General features: G+C 35.6%; 1 protein-coding gene across 4 annotated transcripts in view; it reads left to right on the top strand.

Moving 5' to 3' along the window:
• SOCS5 (suppressor of cytokine signaling 5) overlaps window positions 1-19,290 on the top strand; it is a 127,251-nt gene that overhangs the window by 59,902 nt on the left and 48,059 nt on the right. For 2 of the 4 annotated variants that reach the window (XM_037806803.1, XM_037806802.1), the window contains exon 3: window positions 14,826-18,968. The exons of 1 other annotated variant lie outside the window; for it this stretch is intronic. In XM_037806803.1, coding sequence (XP_037662731.1) covers window positions 14,838-16,448 — 1,611 coding nt within the window. In that variant the 5' untranslated portion in view covers window positions 14,826-14,837 and the 3' untranslated portion in view covers window positions 16,449-18,968. Of the gene's footprint in view, window positions 1-11,903; window positions 11,925-14,825; window positions 18,969-19,290 lie in introns of those variants that run through there. One more of the 4 variants, XM_037806804.1, reaches the window with a different exon arrangement.

The following is a 19,290-nucleotide window of genomic DNA, read 5'->3' as shown; positions in this document are numbered from 1 at the left end:
TCTGAATCTAAAGCATGTGTTCTTTGTGTTACACCGCAATCTGCCAGTAATGTTGGCCAGATAAGAAACATTTCAATGAATGGTATATAGTTCATATATTACATAAGATACTTTCTTCTGGAAAATAAGCATAACTTAGTAGGATTTTATGCTTTTCTAGTGTCTGGCATCTACAGGGTAAAATTTAAATTGTAGCAGTGTTTTACAGACTAAGAAGGAATTTTGAAGCCAAAGGAAAAAAAAAAAAGGACTATATTCTTGGGCCTTGGCCAGTAATGTACAGATTAGTTATGCTTAGTTTATCTTGTAGATGAGGTGTAGCTTCAACTGCTAAGGAACACTGAAATTCCCATAGTGTTTCCTAGGAGATAAAACTGAAGTTTAAATGATTAATAGAACTTTTAGTCCAGCAGATACTGTACATAATAACAAGAATTGACATTTGTGTCATGACCCAGAAGAACTGTAAGGGAGAATTATTTTTAAAAAGAAGAGAGAAGCTGTATGAAGCTAAATAGTACTGGTAATGTTTCTAAAGCCTCTGTCTTTTGAGTATTTCCTATAAGCCAGAGGCTTTATATATGTTATTTCTAATCCTCACATATGGTTATCTTCATTTTACCAAGTAGCAAATTTAGGTTCAGAGCATTAAGTTCACAGCATTCTTAGGCAGCGCAGCTGAAATTAACCCCCCCCCCCCGAGTGTTTGACTATGCCCTTTTCATTATGCTGCCCTAAGTAAAGCGCATGTGGGTATCTGCACAGGATTTGTGCCTAAGAGTAGGATTTTAACTGGGCCTGGAGCACTCTGATGTAGTACTACTAGAAGTTAGAACATGAGAAAGAGGGATGCAAAATTTATATACTTGCTCTTTATTAGGAAAAATAATAGCCCTTAAGTGGTCTTTTATTTGGGGGGGTGGGTAGGGGATGTCGTGTATTATTGCAATGCCTGTAAAATGCTGTGACCCTTAATTGGATTTTTTTCTTTTTTTAAAGGACTACAATATTTTCCTTAATATGCAGAGAGAAATGTAAGAACTCCTTAAATTTCATCCCTTGAAACACATTTTTAACTGAATGTGTGATTAAAAGAAGTATTTTAGAAAAGCAGAACTTTAGTCTTATAGACCCATTAGTTACAATAATTCTAGAATGTTTTCTAAGTGATACATAGACTACAAAGAGTTATGACTTTGATAGTAGGTAGACATAGAGTATCCACAACTTTCTCAGTAGAACTCTGAATATACCTTCTACTCTGCATCCTTTTGGTTAGCATATTATTTTACTCCAGTAAAATTAAACAAGCTGGGGCAAGATGGCAGCATAGAGAGGAGTGGAATTTAGTCAGTCCCCTGGAACAACTAATAAACAACAAGGAACAACTAGTAAATAATCTGAAATAACTGCTAGGGGACAGCTGTGACTGTCTACACATTGTACACCAACCTGGATTGGGAAGAATGCCTGAAATCGCAGCATAGAATCTGTAAGTAAAAGCTGTGGACCCAAGCCAGGACACCCCCCCCCCCCGTGGTTGGCTTTGCTGCAAAACCTCACAGTGGTAGAGAGTGGCACTCTCCGAGTGAGCAAATATAGGTCACCTGAGCACCAACTGGAGTTTTAATTAACAAATGTAGACTGCTGAATACAAGCTACAAACCCCCAACAAGCAGACAGGCTTTTTGTGATGACTAACCTTAAAGAAACAGAAGACTCATCCGTACTGGGAGGGGGAGCCCGGAAGACCGGGTGTTACCTCTGGCCAACGAGTGAAACTGGGGTGCCGTGTACTGGTTCCAAAAGGGGGCTTTCTGTCCCTTTTTCTCTTTCTCAACCTCAGGGGCTCAGAAGAGAGAGCCACAGCCATTTTCAGTTTGCAGCGCTCTGACCCAGACGGGTAGAGATAACAGGGGCAGAGAGACTATTGAAATGCAGATGATAAATCCCTAGGGGGTGTATCTTCCCTAAGAGTAAGGAGGTGGGACCCAGCTTTCCCTTCAAAACTAGACCCCAGAGCCTGGGAAAAAACAGCCAAAACAGAAACTAAGGAGGCCACACCTCCTTACACCTGCTGGGCAGGTTAGGAAAAGCACAGCAACTGGAAACTTTACAGGGAAGTCTGTCATTCTTCTAAGATACACCCTGAATATAACCCCATTCTGAGACCTGAACCCGTTGTGGTCTGGGAAAATCTGACTGGGGTAACCAAGGAAACCAGATGCCTAGACAACAGAAAACTACAGTCTATACTAGGGAAAACAAAGATATGGCCCAGTCAAAAGAACAAACTGAACACCTCAATTGAGATACAGTTGATATTTTCTTTCACTTTAATGAAACAATCTATTAAAGATTTTCAAAGAGAAATGCTAAAGCAAATCAAAAACCGAATCAACGAGTTTAGGGAAGTTACAACAAAAGCGACGAACGCTATAAAGAAAACACTGGGCAAACATAAGGAAGAAATTGAAAGTTTGAAAAAACAACTTGCAGAATCTGTGGAAATGAAAGGCACAGCACAAGAGATGAAAAACACAGTGGAGACATGCAACAGCAGATCTCAAGAGGCAGAAGCAAACACTCAGAAACTGGAGAACAAGACACCTGAAAGCCTGTACACAAAAGAACAAATAGGGAAAAGAATGGAAAAATACGAGCAACTTCTCAGGGAATTCAGTGACAACATGAAAGGCACAAATATACGTGTCATGATGTCCCAGAAGGAGGAGAGAAGGGAAAAGGGGCAGAAGCCATAATAGAGGAAATAATCAATGAAAATTTCCCATCTCTTATGAAAGACATAAAATTACAGATCCAAGAAGTGCAGCGTACCCCACATAGAATAGATCTATCTGAATAGACCTTCACCAAGAGACTTAATAATCAGATTATCAAAAGTCAAAGACAAAGGGAGAATCCTGAAAGCAGCAAGAGAAAAGCAATCCATCACATTCAAAGGAAGCTTGATAAGACTATGTGCGGATTTCTCAGTAGAAACCATGGAGGCAAGAAGGAAGTGGTATGATATATTTAAGATACTGAAAGAGAAAAATCACCAACCAAGAATCCTATATCCAGCAAAATTATCCTTCATATATGAGGGAGAGTTTAAAATATTCTCTGACAAACAGACAATGAGAGAATTTGTGAACAAGATACATGCACTACAGACAGATAGGAAAAGACAGGAGTGAGAGGTTTGGAATACAGTTTTGGGTGATGGTAGCACAGCAATGTAAGTACACTGAACAAAGATGACTGTGAGTGTGGTTGAAAGAGGAAGGTTAGGAACATGTGGGACACCAGAAGGAAAGAGGAACGATAAAACATTGGGAATGTATAACTCAGTGAAACCTAGAGTGCTCAACAATTGTGATAAAGTGTACAAATATGTTGCTTATTATGAGCAGAATGTTCAACTAGGTTGAAGCTAAGTGTTTGGAAGTGGACAGAGGTGACAGTAGAATGTTACTGTGAGAATAACTAACGGTGCTGAATGGTGAGTGACTGTGGTGGAAAGGGGAAGCTTAGAGTCATGTATGTCACCAGAAGGAAAGTTGGAGGTTAAAAGATGGGAATGTATAAAACAGTGAATCTTGTGGTGGACAATGTCTGTAGATTAACTGTACAAATATTAGAAATCTCTTTCATGAACTAGAACAAATGTATGACATTATAACTAGAAGCTAATAATAGAAGGGTTATTTGGGGGAAAATATACCTATTGGAAACTATGTACCACAGTTAACAGTATTTTAACATTCTTTCAACAGTAACAAATGTACTATACCAATAGTATGAGTCAATAATGGAGGGGAGAGTGATTAGGGGTAGGGGAGGAACTGAATTTTCTTTTTTGTCTTTATTTCTTTTCTGAGTAATGAAAATGTTCTAAAAATTGAAAAAAAAATTAATTGTGGGGATGGATGCACAGCTGTATGATGGTACTATGGGCAACTGTGCACTTTGGATCTTTGGATAAGTTGTATGGTATGTGAACAATCTCAATTTAATAATAATAAAAATATATATATGAAACAGGCCAGTAGTTTTCTTTGGAGCTTGTGCATACACCTTTGTCAAATTTTAATATCATAGTTATGCTGAGTTTGTGCAGTAATTTGAGAAGCATTCTTTTTATGCTCTGCAGTAGTTAAAAGAATACAGAAATGATGTATTCTTTGAGGTTTTAAAGAACTTGATGAAACTAATCAGACTTAGAGTTGTTAATACATATTTCCAAAATTGATTTAAGAAGAGGTAAAAAAAAAAAACTGAATAGATTAATATTAATGGAAAGAAATTTAAATCTAGGTTGTTAATCTCTCATTTGTGTCAGTTTCTACATCCTTGAAATGGAGATAATTTTTACTCATAAAGTTTTTGGGAGCAGTAAATGCTTATGTTCAATGCCTGGCACGTTATTAGCCCTCAGTAATGTAAACTGCCATCACAGGTACCATCACCATCATTATTATTCTCTTTTTTTCAAAATTAAGCTTTCCAGAAGTTTGGTTGTTCCCTTCAAAGACATTTGGATATATTTAACAATTAAGAAAATAGAGTTGTCAGAGGTTTTTTTCTTTTACTAGTCTGATCCCATCTCTGATATAGCCAACTAATAAAAAGAAAACTATACATTTTGAGAAATGAGATGAGATCTTGCCACAAACATGAAGGAGAATTTTGTAATTATAAGAATGGATTTTGTACACCTTTTCTGCATAAAAGAAAAAGTAGGGAAAGATGTTCACCATAATATAAACAGTGGTTGCCTCTGGGTGGTGGGATTTCAGGTGAGGCTTAGATATTTTTTGTATATTTGTGCAGTGTTCTTCTATAATATGTAAATGTTTCATTTTTACAAAAAGTAGTTTCTGGTTTTATTTCACTGTTATAACTAATACTCTAGCAACCACCCACATACCTTTATCTTTACACACTTAAGATTATCATCTTAGAGTTGTTTCTCAAAACTGTTCTGTAGAATTGTTTCTCAAAACTGTTCTGTAGAATGAACATTAGTTTTGGTAGATGTAATATTAAAGGTTTTATAGTGTACTACATTGGGGTTTGGCAAATTACATCCTATGGGCCAAATTTGGCCCACTACTTTTTTTTGTTTTTGTACAGCCTATGAGCTCACAAATATTTTGTGACACATGACAGTTATATGAAATTCACAGTTTCCTGACCGTAAATAAAGTTTTATTGGCACACAGCTGTTCTCATTCATTTATGTTTTGCCTGTGGCTGCTTTTTAGGCTACAAAGGCAGAAGTGAGTAGCTGTGTCAGGGACTAGATGGCCCATAAAGCCTAAAATATTTATTTACCATCTAATGCTTTGCAGAAAAAGTTTGCTGACCGCTGTACTACATTAAAGAAATCTGTTTAATTTAGTAATTTACGAGTTCATTTGCAAGAGAATTTGGGGGTTTTGCTTTTGATATGTTCCATTTTTTTTTTTTAAACATTGCCTGCTTTAGGATAAACGTCTAATCTAGAAGATGTAATTGCTAACTTGCCACACAGAAAAAAAATTCCCCAAAATATTAGTATTACTTTCCAAATGTTTATTTCTGTAATTCACAGTTTTGAATTGCTCTTTTACCAAAAAGTCAAGGAGCTTTTTATTTTCCTAGTTTTTCTGTTTGTTTGTTTAATCTTTAGTTATTAATTCCCATTGTGGTAAAAATGTGGCTTGTATACTTTTTAAAATTTCATTATGCAATGTATCATGTATACAATTTTTAAGTACAGTCTGAAGAATAGTTAATAAACAAATATCTATGTACCCATTACCCAGACTAAGAAATAGAAAATTATCCATGTTTTAGAAGCCTCCTGAGTGCCTTCCTGATTCTATATCCCTTCTCTGGATGGATAACTCTTATCCCGACTTTGCTGTTATGCCCTTGGTTTTATTTTTATTATATATGTATGTATACCTAAGCAGTAATTTGGAGGGTTTCCCAGTTTGAAAAGTAAATTGATTCGTAATGTATGTATTCATTTGTATTGTTTCTTTCTCTGAGCATTTTGTTTTTGAAATTCATGTGTATTGTCACAAGTAGCTATAGTTGATTTGTTATCCCTGCTATATAGTAAGTAGTCCATTATATGATCATATTCAAATGGACTAGTGAACCTTCACTTAGATATCTCAATGATATCTGCAACTACAACATGTTCTAAATTAAATTTATTAACTCTCTCTAATCCCCCACTACTTGTTAAAACTGCTCTCTCTTGTGTTTCTTGTCTCTGAAGTGGCATCTCTATCAACCCATTTACCCATGCCAGAAACTTGGCAGTCATTTTTGACACCTCTCTCTCTCCTTCCCCATTTCCAATCAAGCATCAGTCCTGTACTTCTAAACATCTCAAATTTATCTCCACTATCACCACCCTAGTTGGACTTCTGCAGTATACTTGAGTGCAGTACAAACATCCATTCTTTTAGTCTTATCATTGTTTAGAAAGTCTACCTCTCTAATTTCATCTTGGCCACTCTTTCCTTCACCCACTATGCTAAGTTAACTTAATCCATTGTTAATACCATGCTTATTCCTCTTTCAGGACAAATTTTTGAAATATCACCTCCTTAGAGAGGTCTTCCTTAATTGCCAGTCTCCAAACAAAGTAATGTCTCCCTTTTATCATTAGGGCTTTGTACTACTACCTCCTGTCACTGATATAAATTGTAATTAAATGATTACTAAAGAAGTCCTCTAATCTGATTCAATCAGGACCAGTAGACTATAATGTCAAATAAAGGAAGAAATTATGAAAAGGGGTACATACCTTAGGTATTTAATTCTCTGACTTCAGGCATATAATTGTATGTTCATTTGTTAATCTTTTCATAAAGGAGCCAAGGCCTCTTATGAGAATGGGCCACTTGTTGTATTTCATATTGTCTGTCTTGCAGAAAATACCCATGAGGTATCTCCCAAGATCTCAAATTTGGTTTTTTAAGAGAGTAAGAATTTAAACACTTCTAATGCATTCTGAGTTCTGGATTTATTACAGATCTTTGCAATATTTTTTTCCAATTTTTGAACTAATTTTTTGCTTATACTTAACTAAACAATATAAGCATCTGAACCTTTGAGTATTTCAGAGACATTCAACTTAATCCTCTCTATTCCTCTACATTTCATTAGGTGAAGCAACGTTTAGTTAAACTACATCATTATAATAGCAAATATAAATGGCATAAACAGATTTGGAAACTAACACAACTGACTCATTGAAGGTGTAACTCAACCCTGGTGAGGACAGAAGTATCTGGGCATACTAGATTTGTTGACTTCACATTTTTTTGAGTGCCCATTACATCATCTACTGTATTAATTTATTATGTACATTGTAATAGTGTAATTCTGAGGTTGAACTATATGAAGTTGCCAGTATTTGACCATTGCTTTTACCCACAAAACAGCAGCCACTAAAACAGCAATTTTATATGCATCAACCTAATATTAAATAAGCAGCAAGAAGGATAAATCGCAATCCAATTGGATAATATAGACCATGTCACAATCAAGTGTGTAAATAATAATTAAAAATAAATAGTTATGTAAAACACAAATGGTTCTTGTTCTTTTAAGGGCCCTTGCTATAATAGCCATGCATCCCTGGATTTCTAAGCATTCTGTTATCTTTTTCTAAAAATCATTGAAATGCCACCAAAATATCAGTCAAAACTTGAATCTTCTAAACTGCTTGTTGTACCTGAAATCGGCACAGATCTACTTTCTCAGTCCATGGGTCTCAATTTTTGTTACTCTAACTGAAGGACTTTATGTTGGAAAGATTATCATGGCTGAGTGGTCTAGATTGTCTGAACAGTAGAGGAGGGGATTTGAATTTGGGTCATATTCTTCCTCTGTTGTCCACTATGGCATGCAATGTAGTCTTAAAAACTTTTGAAGTTAATTTATTTCCAATAAACGATGGGTTAAATCCCATTAAAATGAGTGCCTGGGAACAATTCCAATTATTTGTTTTGTGGGAATTTTGTAATAGATAGTACTTGGCATTAATTGAGCCACTGACTATAGTCTCTAATTTTTCTATATGTAAATTTTTGTAGTAATTGAATTTGACCTCTAATTTTCCAAAATTCTGATTTATAGCCTATCTTGTAAAAGATCATTTTTCAACAAAAGTCATTTAACTTACAACAACATTGTAAAACCAGTTTTAAATTATGACTGTCCTTGGGGAAAGGAAAGACTTTTTAGAAATGTGGTTTGGATCGTTTTAAGACTATATATTGCATGTGTAGAAATGTGAAAGATTATAATGGTTCATGAACTTTCATTCTAGAATCAAACAATCGAAATCTGACACTTTTTAAAGCCCTATGTAGGTTTATATAAAACTGTCAAGTAATAGAATTGTAATTTAAATCTCAAAGGACTTCAGCTCTATCTAAACAGATTTCCAATAAATTTCAAAACAAAGCAAAAGAACCTCAAACCCTGACATCATAAATACTAAGATAGTTGAAATGGCTTCCTGGTTCTTACTTGGACTCTTCTATGAATCACCATCAGTACTTTTTCCATCCTCGTATTATTGCTCCCGATGTAGCATTCCCCACATTGAGAAAATTCTGCTTTTTGTCCTTGAGTGTGGAAGCATAATAGTCTTTCTTTAAATTAGAATTTTTTTTCATAATGCAATCAGGTAACAGTCTCCAGATTAGAAATAGAGAAATTCTTAAATTTTATGCTCTTATCTGTGAAACTGAACCAAAGAATGTTAGAAAGTACCTTGTATAACCTGGCAAGTACAAATGGTTTCTGTTGATAAAAGAAAAACTTTTCATGCAGTTTAGGATCTCACAGTTTTATTGAGCAATTCATGAATCTGGCAGCATCCCATTTAGAAAGTAGAAGGGAGCTCCACGAAGGTGATGGAGAGGGGAGGCTTATAGAGGGTAAGTGCAAAGCAAGGGAGGGAATGTTCTAATTAGCTGACATTAAGTTTCCATTTTACATAGGGGAACAGATATACATTGATTCGTGTGGTATTCTTTTCTATTGTGATAAGCTTTCTCGTCAGGACCGCACCTGGTTTTATCACCAGGTGTTGCTTATCAGGAGCCCTGTAGCGTGTGTTTCATTTTCTTGGCAAATCCCTGCAAGTCATTTGTTTTTGTCTTCTGGACAAGCCCTTCTCAGAAAGTGGTCTTCTCCCAGAGACACCCAGTGCAGGTGGCTTACCAACAGTTATTTTCCAGGTATAATTTGCTTGTCAAAGAAATATCTTTAGATAGTTACAAATTTTATCTTATAAACCAGAGGAGAGTTAGACTTCTGGACTTCTTGTATACTGTTCTTGTGGTGTCTAGAAATGGTATGGTTTGCAATCTTATATACTCTGGGCCAGGGTCAGCAAATTTTTTTCTGTAAAGGACCAGTTAAAAGATACTTTAAGTTTTCTGGGCTTACATGCAGTCTCTGTTGAATGTTGTTCTTTATGTTTTTTAAAAATCCCTTTAAAAATGTAAAAAAGAGGTCTCAGGCCAAATTTGGCCCTTAGGCTGTGGTTTTCTGACCCTCTGCTTTAGACCAGTACTGTCCAATAGAAAAGCAATCTGAACCATATATGAAACTTCAAGTTTTCTAATAGGCACGTCTAAAATGTAAAAAGAAGCAGATGAGATTAATTTTAACAATGTATTATGTTTAACCTAATATATCCAAACTATTATTATTACAACCTGTGGCACTAGCCTCATTTCAAGGGCTCAGTAGCTGTATGTATTGGACAGCATAGCTCTAGACCAGAGCTACTCAAAATGTGGCCCATGGACTGGAGCCAGTCCATGGTTTGTTATCAGTCTGCAGCGAGTTAAGTATAGAAATTGAGAGGAAGCATGGAAAGTATTTTATAGCAATTTGACAGTAATTTTATATCTGTTGAGGCTAATTAAAAAAATGGCGCTTCTGTTTCTTCTTTTTATATTTCATTTTTCTAGTAATTCATTCTTTTTATTTCTTACAAAAGAATTGTTCTGTGAAAGTTTTTTAAAACTGGCTCTTTACTAGCGATAGTTTGAGAGGCACTGCTCTCCTAATATTCTATAGGCCTCTTTACATGGTCAGGGAAAAAAAAAAGAGAGAGAGAGAAATGGTGATGAGATTGTGGTAAGTACTGTTCGCATGCCACCAGCCACTACTGAGCAGAGTCCTTTTATTGTCTCTTTCAGAACTGCTATTGGAACCTTGACTAGGATACCCCACCTTGGCCAATGGTTCTGTTAACTGTCCTCTAGAATAAAAACAGCAGTGCCCAGACCTCACTCCAGATCAACTAAATCAGAATCTCTTAGAAGGGAGTCTGTGCATCCTTTATATTTAAAAGCTCTCTTTTTAATGTATATGATTACAATACACAGCCAGAGTTATGGTATGGATTCCTCATCCCAGGAAAATTAGATATTTCTCCATTTGGGAAGAATCATTGAATCTAGGTGGGGGGTGAGGATGGTTTTTCTGTGGTAACATTCACACTCTTTTAACAGTGGAAAGATTTTCCAGTTCAATATGTCAGATTAAACATTGGCATGTTATCTCTGCTCTATCCTGAAACCCCATTAAAACCAAAGTAAAGGAATAAAAAAAAGGTATAAGGTATTATCCCACAAGTAGAAAGCAAATAGATATAAGCACATAAGCTTGGTCAGTAAATTTTCAATAGATGCAAATGGAGAAATTAACAGAACCTAGAAAGCTGATCTGTGTACCTACAAAGGGAAATGTTAAAAGGTTGCAAACTAATTTATACTCCTGGCTCAGAAATTGGAGGAACCAGTTACCTCAGATGGTAAGGGTGTGAATTATGGAGCTGAAAACAGGACTTGCTGAATGTCCGTTAAAGAGCCAGACTCCCATATTCCCCCCGTCACCCTGAGCTGCCGGGAGATCATCATTCCTTTACTTTGGAGAAATTTAATAAAAGTTTCAGTCATAGTTGAAGTTGGGATATCTTGAAAACTGCTGGGATATCTTTTGAAAAACAGGGACTACAAACAGAGATGTTCTGAATATCGAGGTTAAGACCTCACCGTTCCTCTCCCCCTTTCTCAGTGGCAGCCAGATGTATGTGCCCCAGACAGGAGGTCAGAGCCTGTCTCTTAGATAATTCACCAGCCAGGAAACAAAGCCTATAGATACTGACTTTGGGGGATCCCTAGTATAAAACCTACTCATTGCTTCTTCATCCTGTAGTAAAACTAGCCAGTTGACAAGGCCAACCCATTAGTGCTGATGGGCAGCCAGGAGCCATCAGACACTTGTAGAAAGCCTGTACAGTGAAATTCAGAGACTGATAGATTCCAAGATTCAAGGTCACATACAGAAGACTGGGAATTGGTATGAGATTAGACTTCTCAATAGCTACACTGAGAAGAAACAAGAAAAAGATAAAATTTTTAAAAGAAAAAAGGAAGAAAACATTCAAAAAAATGTATCCTCAGAGAAATGTGATATTATATCCAAGAAACTAGAATAGGGTGCTATTAATAGGAACATTCAGAGAACAAGAAAACGCTCTTGGAAATTAAAATTGTGATAGGAAAAACTGTAACTGCAATAGAAGGGGTGGAAAGTGAAGCTGAGGAAACCTACCAGAAAGTAGAAAAGGGAAAAAGATGCAAAATAGGAAAGAAAATATAATCCAGTCAGTCTGAGAGATCCAGTGTCCAATGAAAAGGACTGTTAGAGGGAGTGGAAGGACATTGAAGAGGCCCAGCACAAGGAATGAAAAATGGCCCCACCCTACAAATTTTCACAAAGTAAAAACAGGTCATATAAGAAGACTGGGAGTTCATTTAGTATGTGAATTCTCAACACTACACTGGAAGCTGGAAACAGTGGAGCAATACTCTGAAAATCTGAGGGTGAGAATAATTTCCAACCTATAATCTTAATATCAGACAAAGAATAAAAAATGTGAGGATAAAATAGAACATTTTCAAGAGAGAGTCAAAGTGAATTGCCAGAATAAAGTTAAAGGGACATCATAGGGTAAATAATGGTAAAGGGAAGTGCTTGGCCCTATTGAGAGTTGCTTTACCATTCTGTTATCTGAGAAAGAATGCAGTAGATACATGGAAAAACCAAGCAAACAAAAAGATGAAATTATTAATTCCAGGGAAATAATGATTATGAAAGAAGGAAAAATGGCTCACTTCTTATAATCAAATGGTCATAATGAAAATATTGAATATTAATTTAACCAAAAGTATGCTCTGTTTGCAGGAGAAGAGGTAAGGGAAAGTGTCTATCAAAACTTTGGTTAAGAAAAAGCTAAAACTTACTTCATCTTCCGCAGTATGAAGTGTCTAAAACTGAAAAATCCAGTAATAGCAATATGAGCATGTTGGTTAGAAGTGATGAGAAAAACACCAGAAAAAGAGCTAAAATTTAGATTTAAACTAATTTCCTTGATTATCTGGGTATGGGAAACAAAGATGGGAAGGGTGTGGCAGACAGTGCTATTTTTTTTAATAAGCCTTTGAAACTAAATGTATGAATTAGGTAAAAATAAAAAGCTTTTTTAAAATAAGAAAAAGGAAACTAGGATAGAAGGAGCCAGGATGTTAGAGGAATATATCTACATGCCTACTGGAGTCACCAAGAATAGTGGCAGGAATTAGGCCATATGTAGCAGGACTGTGAGCCAGGAACTGACATCGTAATTTAACAAGAACAATAAGCAGTAGCAACAAGGCATGTTAAAGTCAAATGGCATAAGCTTCATAAAGGGCTTAATGAAAAAAGATTTTTGAAGAGTGAGGAAATGAAATGTTCTGAGATAGAGTATTAGAACATATACCATCTACAATGAGAGCTCCATTGGCCTAACACTGTGCTCTTAATAAGGATTAGATAATTTGAAAGTGCATTTTATGATATAAATTCTGTATGTTAATATTGTCATTAGTCAAGAGCTCTTTGGGAAAATATATATAATAATTCATTTTTAAAATGTTTATTCTCTAAATATTCTCTTAACCCTAGACAACTTCTTAAAAAATGCATCTGTGACAAAGAGGATTAACACAGTTCTGAAAGAATCAGCTGTAGTAAATGCCTACCAATACACAAGTAGTTTTCCAAGGCTGAAGTTAAAATGTGAAGAATAATGCATAACAAGCTAATAAACACAAAAAAGAACTGAAAAAATTAAAAGTGCCCTATTTATTAAATGGCAAAATAGAAAAAGAAACCCTTTTAAAAAAAAGTTTTCTGCTGTCATGTTGGGACAAAACCAGTTGGATTTTTAAAAAAATTACTTTATTTATCAAATTAAAAAAACATTTCCAAATAAAACAAAGCAAAGCAATGAGAAAAACAAATATCCTGAAATAACTTCATTCCTTCCAATATATTCCTACCATACCAAAAGAAAATTAATGAACCATAGTCACACCTGAGCATTCTCATACCATTAAGATCAGCCTCAATATCTTGTCTGTTCTTATTAGATTATCATTCCCCCTTTGCTAGCTGTTGTCTATCTCTAGGTCCCCTATGTTCTACAATATAAGACACTTATTTTACATTTCTCACATAGCTCACATTAGTGGTAACATACACTATCTCTCCTTTTGTGTCTGATTTATTTCACTCAGCATTATGTCTTCAGGATTCATCAATTTTGTCATGTTTTATGACCTTGTTTCTTATTGCTGCATAGTGTTCTATCGTGTGTGTATACCACATTTTGTTTATCCAGTCATCTGATGAAGGACATTTAAGTTGTTTCCATCTCTTGGCAATTGTGAACAATGCTTCCATGAACATTGGTGTACAAATATCTGTTGATGTCACTGCTTTCCGTAGAATTTTATGTTTAGATTTTTCCATTTCTTCTAATGTTGACTTTTAGGTCATTGAATGAGACACTGTGCCTGTCAGTGTTGTAGTCTTAAAAGATTTTATTTGTGAAGTGCTATAAAGTGCTTTAGATTTAAAAGAAAGAAAAGGGAGCAAGAATAAAGATACCGAAATGCAGGGTTTTTGTTTTTATTTTGTTAATTACTACAATATCATGGCTTTTTTCATATTACTTTATTATTTATTAAACTCTACCAAGATTAAGAATTGGGAAGCTTAAAGAAACCTTTCCATTTAAACCTAAATAGTTCACTATCTTTTCTTTCCTCTTTTTCCTTTCTACTCAAGCGATTTCTTCCAAATTTTAGATAAAATTTGATACATTGTTGAATGTTGGAGAGAATGTGCAATTTTTACAAATGATTGACCTATAAAATTTAGATTACCAGATTTGGGTGTGGGGGTTAATTGCAGTTGAAATGAGGTTTTTGAACTAATTTTAATGTGTTACACAAGTGTGGTCTTGATATATAACTTTTGAAAAGTCAGATACAGATTTTTCTTATGAATATCTTTTCGTTTGATAATACTTAAGGCAATAGTGCAGTTACTCAAAGTAGGGAGACAGAAATCAATGTGATCATGAAAATTAGGTTGATCATGGGAAAAAGAAACCAGAGTTTAATTGAGAAGGTTTGTTTCCTTTTACTTGAGTTTTGAATTTTCTATCCGAAAGGAAAAGGGAAGTGAGGACTGACTTGAGGGATGGAGCAGTAGCCACTCAGGAGCCCAGTGACCTTACTGTTACCAACCAGAATATTTGCCTCATCCCTTATGTAGGACAATGTAAGGCAAAACCTGTCGGAAACCAGTGAAAGTGGGGGCTGGTGGGATACTGCCTTTTCTATTTTCACATATCCCTTTAATTTATTCTTCTCTTTTTTCTATTTTGTCTTTAGATATTATAATCAATGGATAAAGTGGGGAAAATGTGGAATAACTTCAAATACAGGTGTCAGAATCTCTTCAGTCATGAGGGAGGAAGCCGTAATGAAGATGTGGACATGAACTCCAACAGAGGTGTATCTGTCAAGGAAAAGAACATCTGTATAGGAGACTCAGCTCCTCAGCAGCAAAGCAGTCCCCTAAGAGAAAATGTTGCCTTACAACTGGGAGTAAGCCCTTCCAAGAATTCTTCAAGGAGAAACCAAAACTGTGCCACAGAAATCCCTCAGATTGTGGAAATAAGCATTGAAAAGGATAATGATTTGTGTGTCACCCCAGGAACAAGACTTGCACGAAGAGACTCCTACTCACGACATGCTCCCTGGGGTGGGAAGAAGAAACATTCCTGTTCTACAAAGACACAAAGTTCATTGGATACTGATAAAAAGTTTGGTAGAACTCGAAGTGGACTTCAAAGGAGAGAAAGGCGATACGGCGTAAGCTCTGTGCATGACATGGATAGTGTTTCCACCAGAACCGTAGGAAGTCGCTCTCTGAGACAAAGGTTGCAGGATACTGTTGGGTTGTGTTTTCCCATGAGAACTTACAACAAGCAGTCAAAACCCCTCTTTTCTAATAAAAGAAAAATACATCTTTCTGAATTAATGCTTGAGAAATGCCCTTTTCCTGCTGGCTCAGATTTAGCCCAAAAATGGCATTTGATTAAACAGCATACAGCTCCTGTGAGCCCACATTCAACATTTTTTGATACATTTGATCCATCTTTGGTTTCTACAGAAGACGAAGAAGATAGACTTAGAGAAAGAAGACGGCTTAGTATTGAAGAAGGGGTTGATCCCCCTCCCAATGCACAAATACATACGTTTGAAGCTACTGCACAGGTTAATCCGTTATATAAACTTGGACCAAAGTTAGCCCCTGGAATGACTGAAATAAGTGGGGACAGTTCTGCAATTCCACAAGCTAATTGTGACTCAGAAGAAGACACAACTACCCTATGTTTGCAGTCACGTAAGCAGAAGCAACGCCAGGTTTCTGGAGACAGCCATACCCACATTAGCAGACAGGGAGCTTGGAAAGTCCACACACAGATCGATTACATACACTGTCTCGTGCCTGATTTGCTTCAGATTACAGGTAATCCCTGTTACTGGGGAGTGATGGACCGTTATGAAGCAGAAGCCCTTCTTGAAGGGAAACCCGAAGGCACGTTTTTGCTCAGGGACTCTGCGCAAGAGGACTACCTCTTCTCTGTGAGCTTCCGTCGCTACAACAGATCCCTGCATGCCCGAATTGAACAGTGGAATCACAACTTTAGTTTTGATGCCCACGACCCATGTGTATTTCACTCCTCCACTGTAACAGGACTTTTGGAACATTACAAAGATCCCAGTTCTTGCATGTTTTTTGAACCATTGCTTACTATATCACTAAATAGGACTTTTCCTTTTAGCCTGCAGTATATCTGCCGTGCAGTAATCTGCAGATGCACTACATATGATGGAATTGATGGGCTCCCTTTACCATCAATGTTACAGGATTTTTTAAAAGAGTATCACTATAAACAAAAAGTTAGGGTTCGCTGGTTAGAAAGAGAACCAGTCAAGGCAAAGTAAACTCTTCTGTCCCCAAAGGGCCTAAACTAGATCTGCTTTTATGTGCATCAGACAGTACACCTATGGCAAGCGTACATATCAGTGTTAGGTTTTTTCAGTACAGTATGTAAGCTTAGTGTTAGTATCTGTCAGGTGTGATCTGCTGTTACTTACTCAGATAAACCTGGTGCCTATTGAAACAACAGAGGATAGAGCTACAGATGTTCAGTAAGGCCTGCGAAAACATTTTGCCAATTTAGCTAAAGGTTTGGTTTTTAATGGCTGTGGTAACTGAGTGAAGCAATTCTGGGCATTTGCTATGAAGAATTCTGTTTCTTACTGACGAACAAATTATTCGTGGATGAATATTTCAACAGTGTGACTGTTTGAAATTATTATTTTTTCTAAGAATTTTTCTATAATCTTCCAAAAGTAGTGATATTTGTAGTTATTATAACTCAAGCTTTGGAAGTCCAAAAAATAAAGACTGCCTTCCTTTTAGAAGAAACGCAATTTTTCTGGCCAAAGGGCATAGTGCAGTTCACTTAAATGTTGATATAGTTTATAGTCAATGTCCTTTTCTCTTGCAAAAGGTACTGTTAAGTAAACCAGGTTTTCTAAATAGTAGTTCTTAAAATTTCAGACTGACAAAGTTAGTAGTAGAAATTTATTTAAAGGCCCTAAGTATTACTTTTTTTTTAAATGAGTGCTTTTAACTTTAAACAGGCATTTGGAATAGCTCCTGCAGCAAAAGTCCTGCATGTGATTTTTTTTTAACTTGACACGTGCAGTCTAATAGTTGATTGATTAACGTCGGATCTTTTCCCATGCCCATGATGAGTTTGTGAACCATGAAGAAAATGAGGATAGATAATGCCTAAACAAGTCAGATAATTATAACTACAGTGGTTGCTGATGTCGAGATTGTTAAAGTGTAATTAATAATTTGGATGGTAGTATTTATCACTGTTGTAAACTCTAGTAGATGACTTGCTGAAGTATAATTTGTAGAATTTCAGTGCGGTTAATTTTAATGGAAAATCTGAAACTAAACTACATATTTAAAGGTACTGTACAACCATTGTATCTGTAAATAACTTAGCACCTTTTTGTCACTTAGAATAGTATGCAATACTACTTGAGTGAGCTCTTTTTGGAAGAAATACTGAATTCTAGTGTTTGCTTCTTAGTATTGAACTGAGCTTACAGTTCTGTCCTAGACATTTTGCACTAAAGTAGTTGACTCCATTCTTGTGTCTTTTTGTTAATGTGCTCTGTATCACTGGTGAGTGCTCCTTAGTTTCCTTACCTGCTGCTACAGAATGTTATTTTATATCTCTTATGGCTCTTACCAATGCCACAAAAAAGAAAAGCTATATTTGTATGCAACACTAACCCTTTGACTGCTAATGTATGTTTCTGCTTGCTGTGCCTTGTTATGGCTGCTTTTCTGTGCTAATAAAGTATGTTTGGTGTTCCCCTTGTATATCTACTGTTTTATATATTTGCAACAATTTCTCTTTTAAGTGGAATGGTTTGGGGTTTTAAAATAAGAATTACCTGACAACTTGCTATAGTTAATGCAGAATTGCTATGCAGTCTAATTGACTTATCACAGTAAGCTAACTAAATTTAATGCTCTTCATCTTTCCAATCGTAATCACATATGTTGGGGAACAGTATCTATAGCTACTGCGAATTACTGTACAGTTTAGGTTTTAACAGAAAATTAACAGAAATATCAACTAAACCTACTGATTTCTCTGCCTATAAGTGAAAGATTGAAACTCTCAATAACGTGTTATAGTAAATGAGTATCCATAGTTCCCACTGCATCAGAAACAGGTTAAATGAAGTCTTGTGAACTAATAACAGATCAGCACCATTTGTTGGTTTGGGGACCATTTTAATTGATAGTAAATGCCCAAAATGTAGAACTTTAACCAAAGACTTGTCCGTTTTAAAACAAAAGGGGGATTGAAGGGACTTATAATTCCTATTAAATCTAATAAAAGTCCCTGAGGGACATATACCAAAGTGTTTGAGAACTTCATCCAAACCTACTTTAAAGCATTATGTGCAATTAAGTTGTTATGACATGATTATATTGCATAATTTGTTGAGTCCATTTTCTTGAGCTTATAATGTACCTGGAAAATAAACCTCTTGAAAAATAAAAGTCCATATTGATTATTAGAGAAGGACTATATATGCAAGCAAAATCATTTAAAGAGATAACTTGAAACTCCAAGAAAGCACTTGATGTTTTGTATGCTTGTAGCAAAGTGATGTTCTAATTATAGTTTTACAGAAAGTATTAATGCTTTTATGTATTTCAGAATTTTCATTTGTTAAATGGAAATTGTTTTAAATGTGTATATATTTGAGTTTATGTAAGCATGAAAACACTGTGCAAAAAGTTACTTATGTTTCAGTTTGTGTGTAATATTAACATGCAACTTTTGGTTAAAAAATTTTTCCTGAAATATTAGTGGCTTACGTTTTAAAGAAAAAAAGTCACCAGCATGAAATTGTACCTAAGTCTATATTCACTGTGTCTTTTTCTGAATCCCATTGTAGACTGTTAACTAAATCTGTGTTTTTATAGTCTCTTTTTGAAGTACATTTTAATACACACCAGAAATTCTTTGGAAGTTTTCACACATCTTTATAGTGAAGTAAGTAACCCAAGGAAAGTTGCCCTGATTCATATCCATTATCATTCTTTCATTCATATTCTTTCCCCCCTCTACCTCCCTTCCTGTATCTTTTTTTTCTCTCTCTCTCACCATATTGTTAGTATCACGTTAGAGAATGTCACTTGTCTTTTAAAAAATCATTTAGAGGCCTTATTCTGTAGATA

The sequence above is a fragment of the Choloepus didactylus genome, chromosome 17 (genome assembly GCF_015220235.1).
Source record: "Choloepus didactylus isolate mChoDid1 chromosome 17, mChoDid1.pri, whole genome shotgun sequence".
Lineage (NCBI taxonomy): Eukaryota > Metazoa > Chordata > Mammalia > Pilosa > Megalonychidae > Choloepus > Choloepus didactylus.
This window is presented reverse-complemented; position numbering and strand designations above follow the sequence as displayed.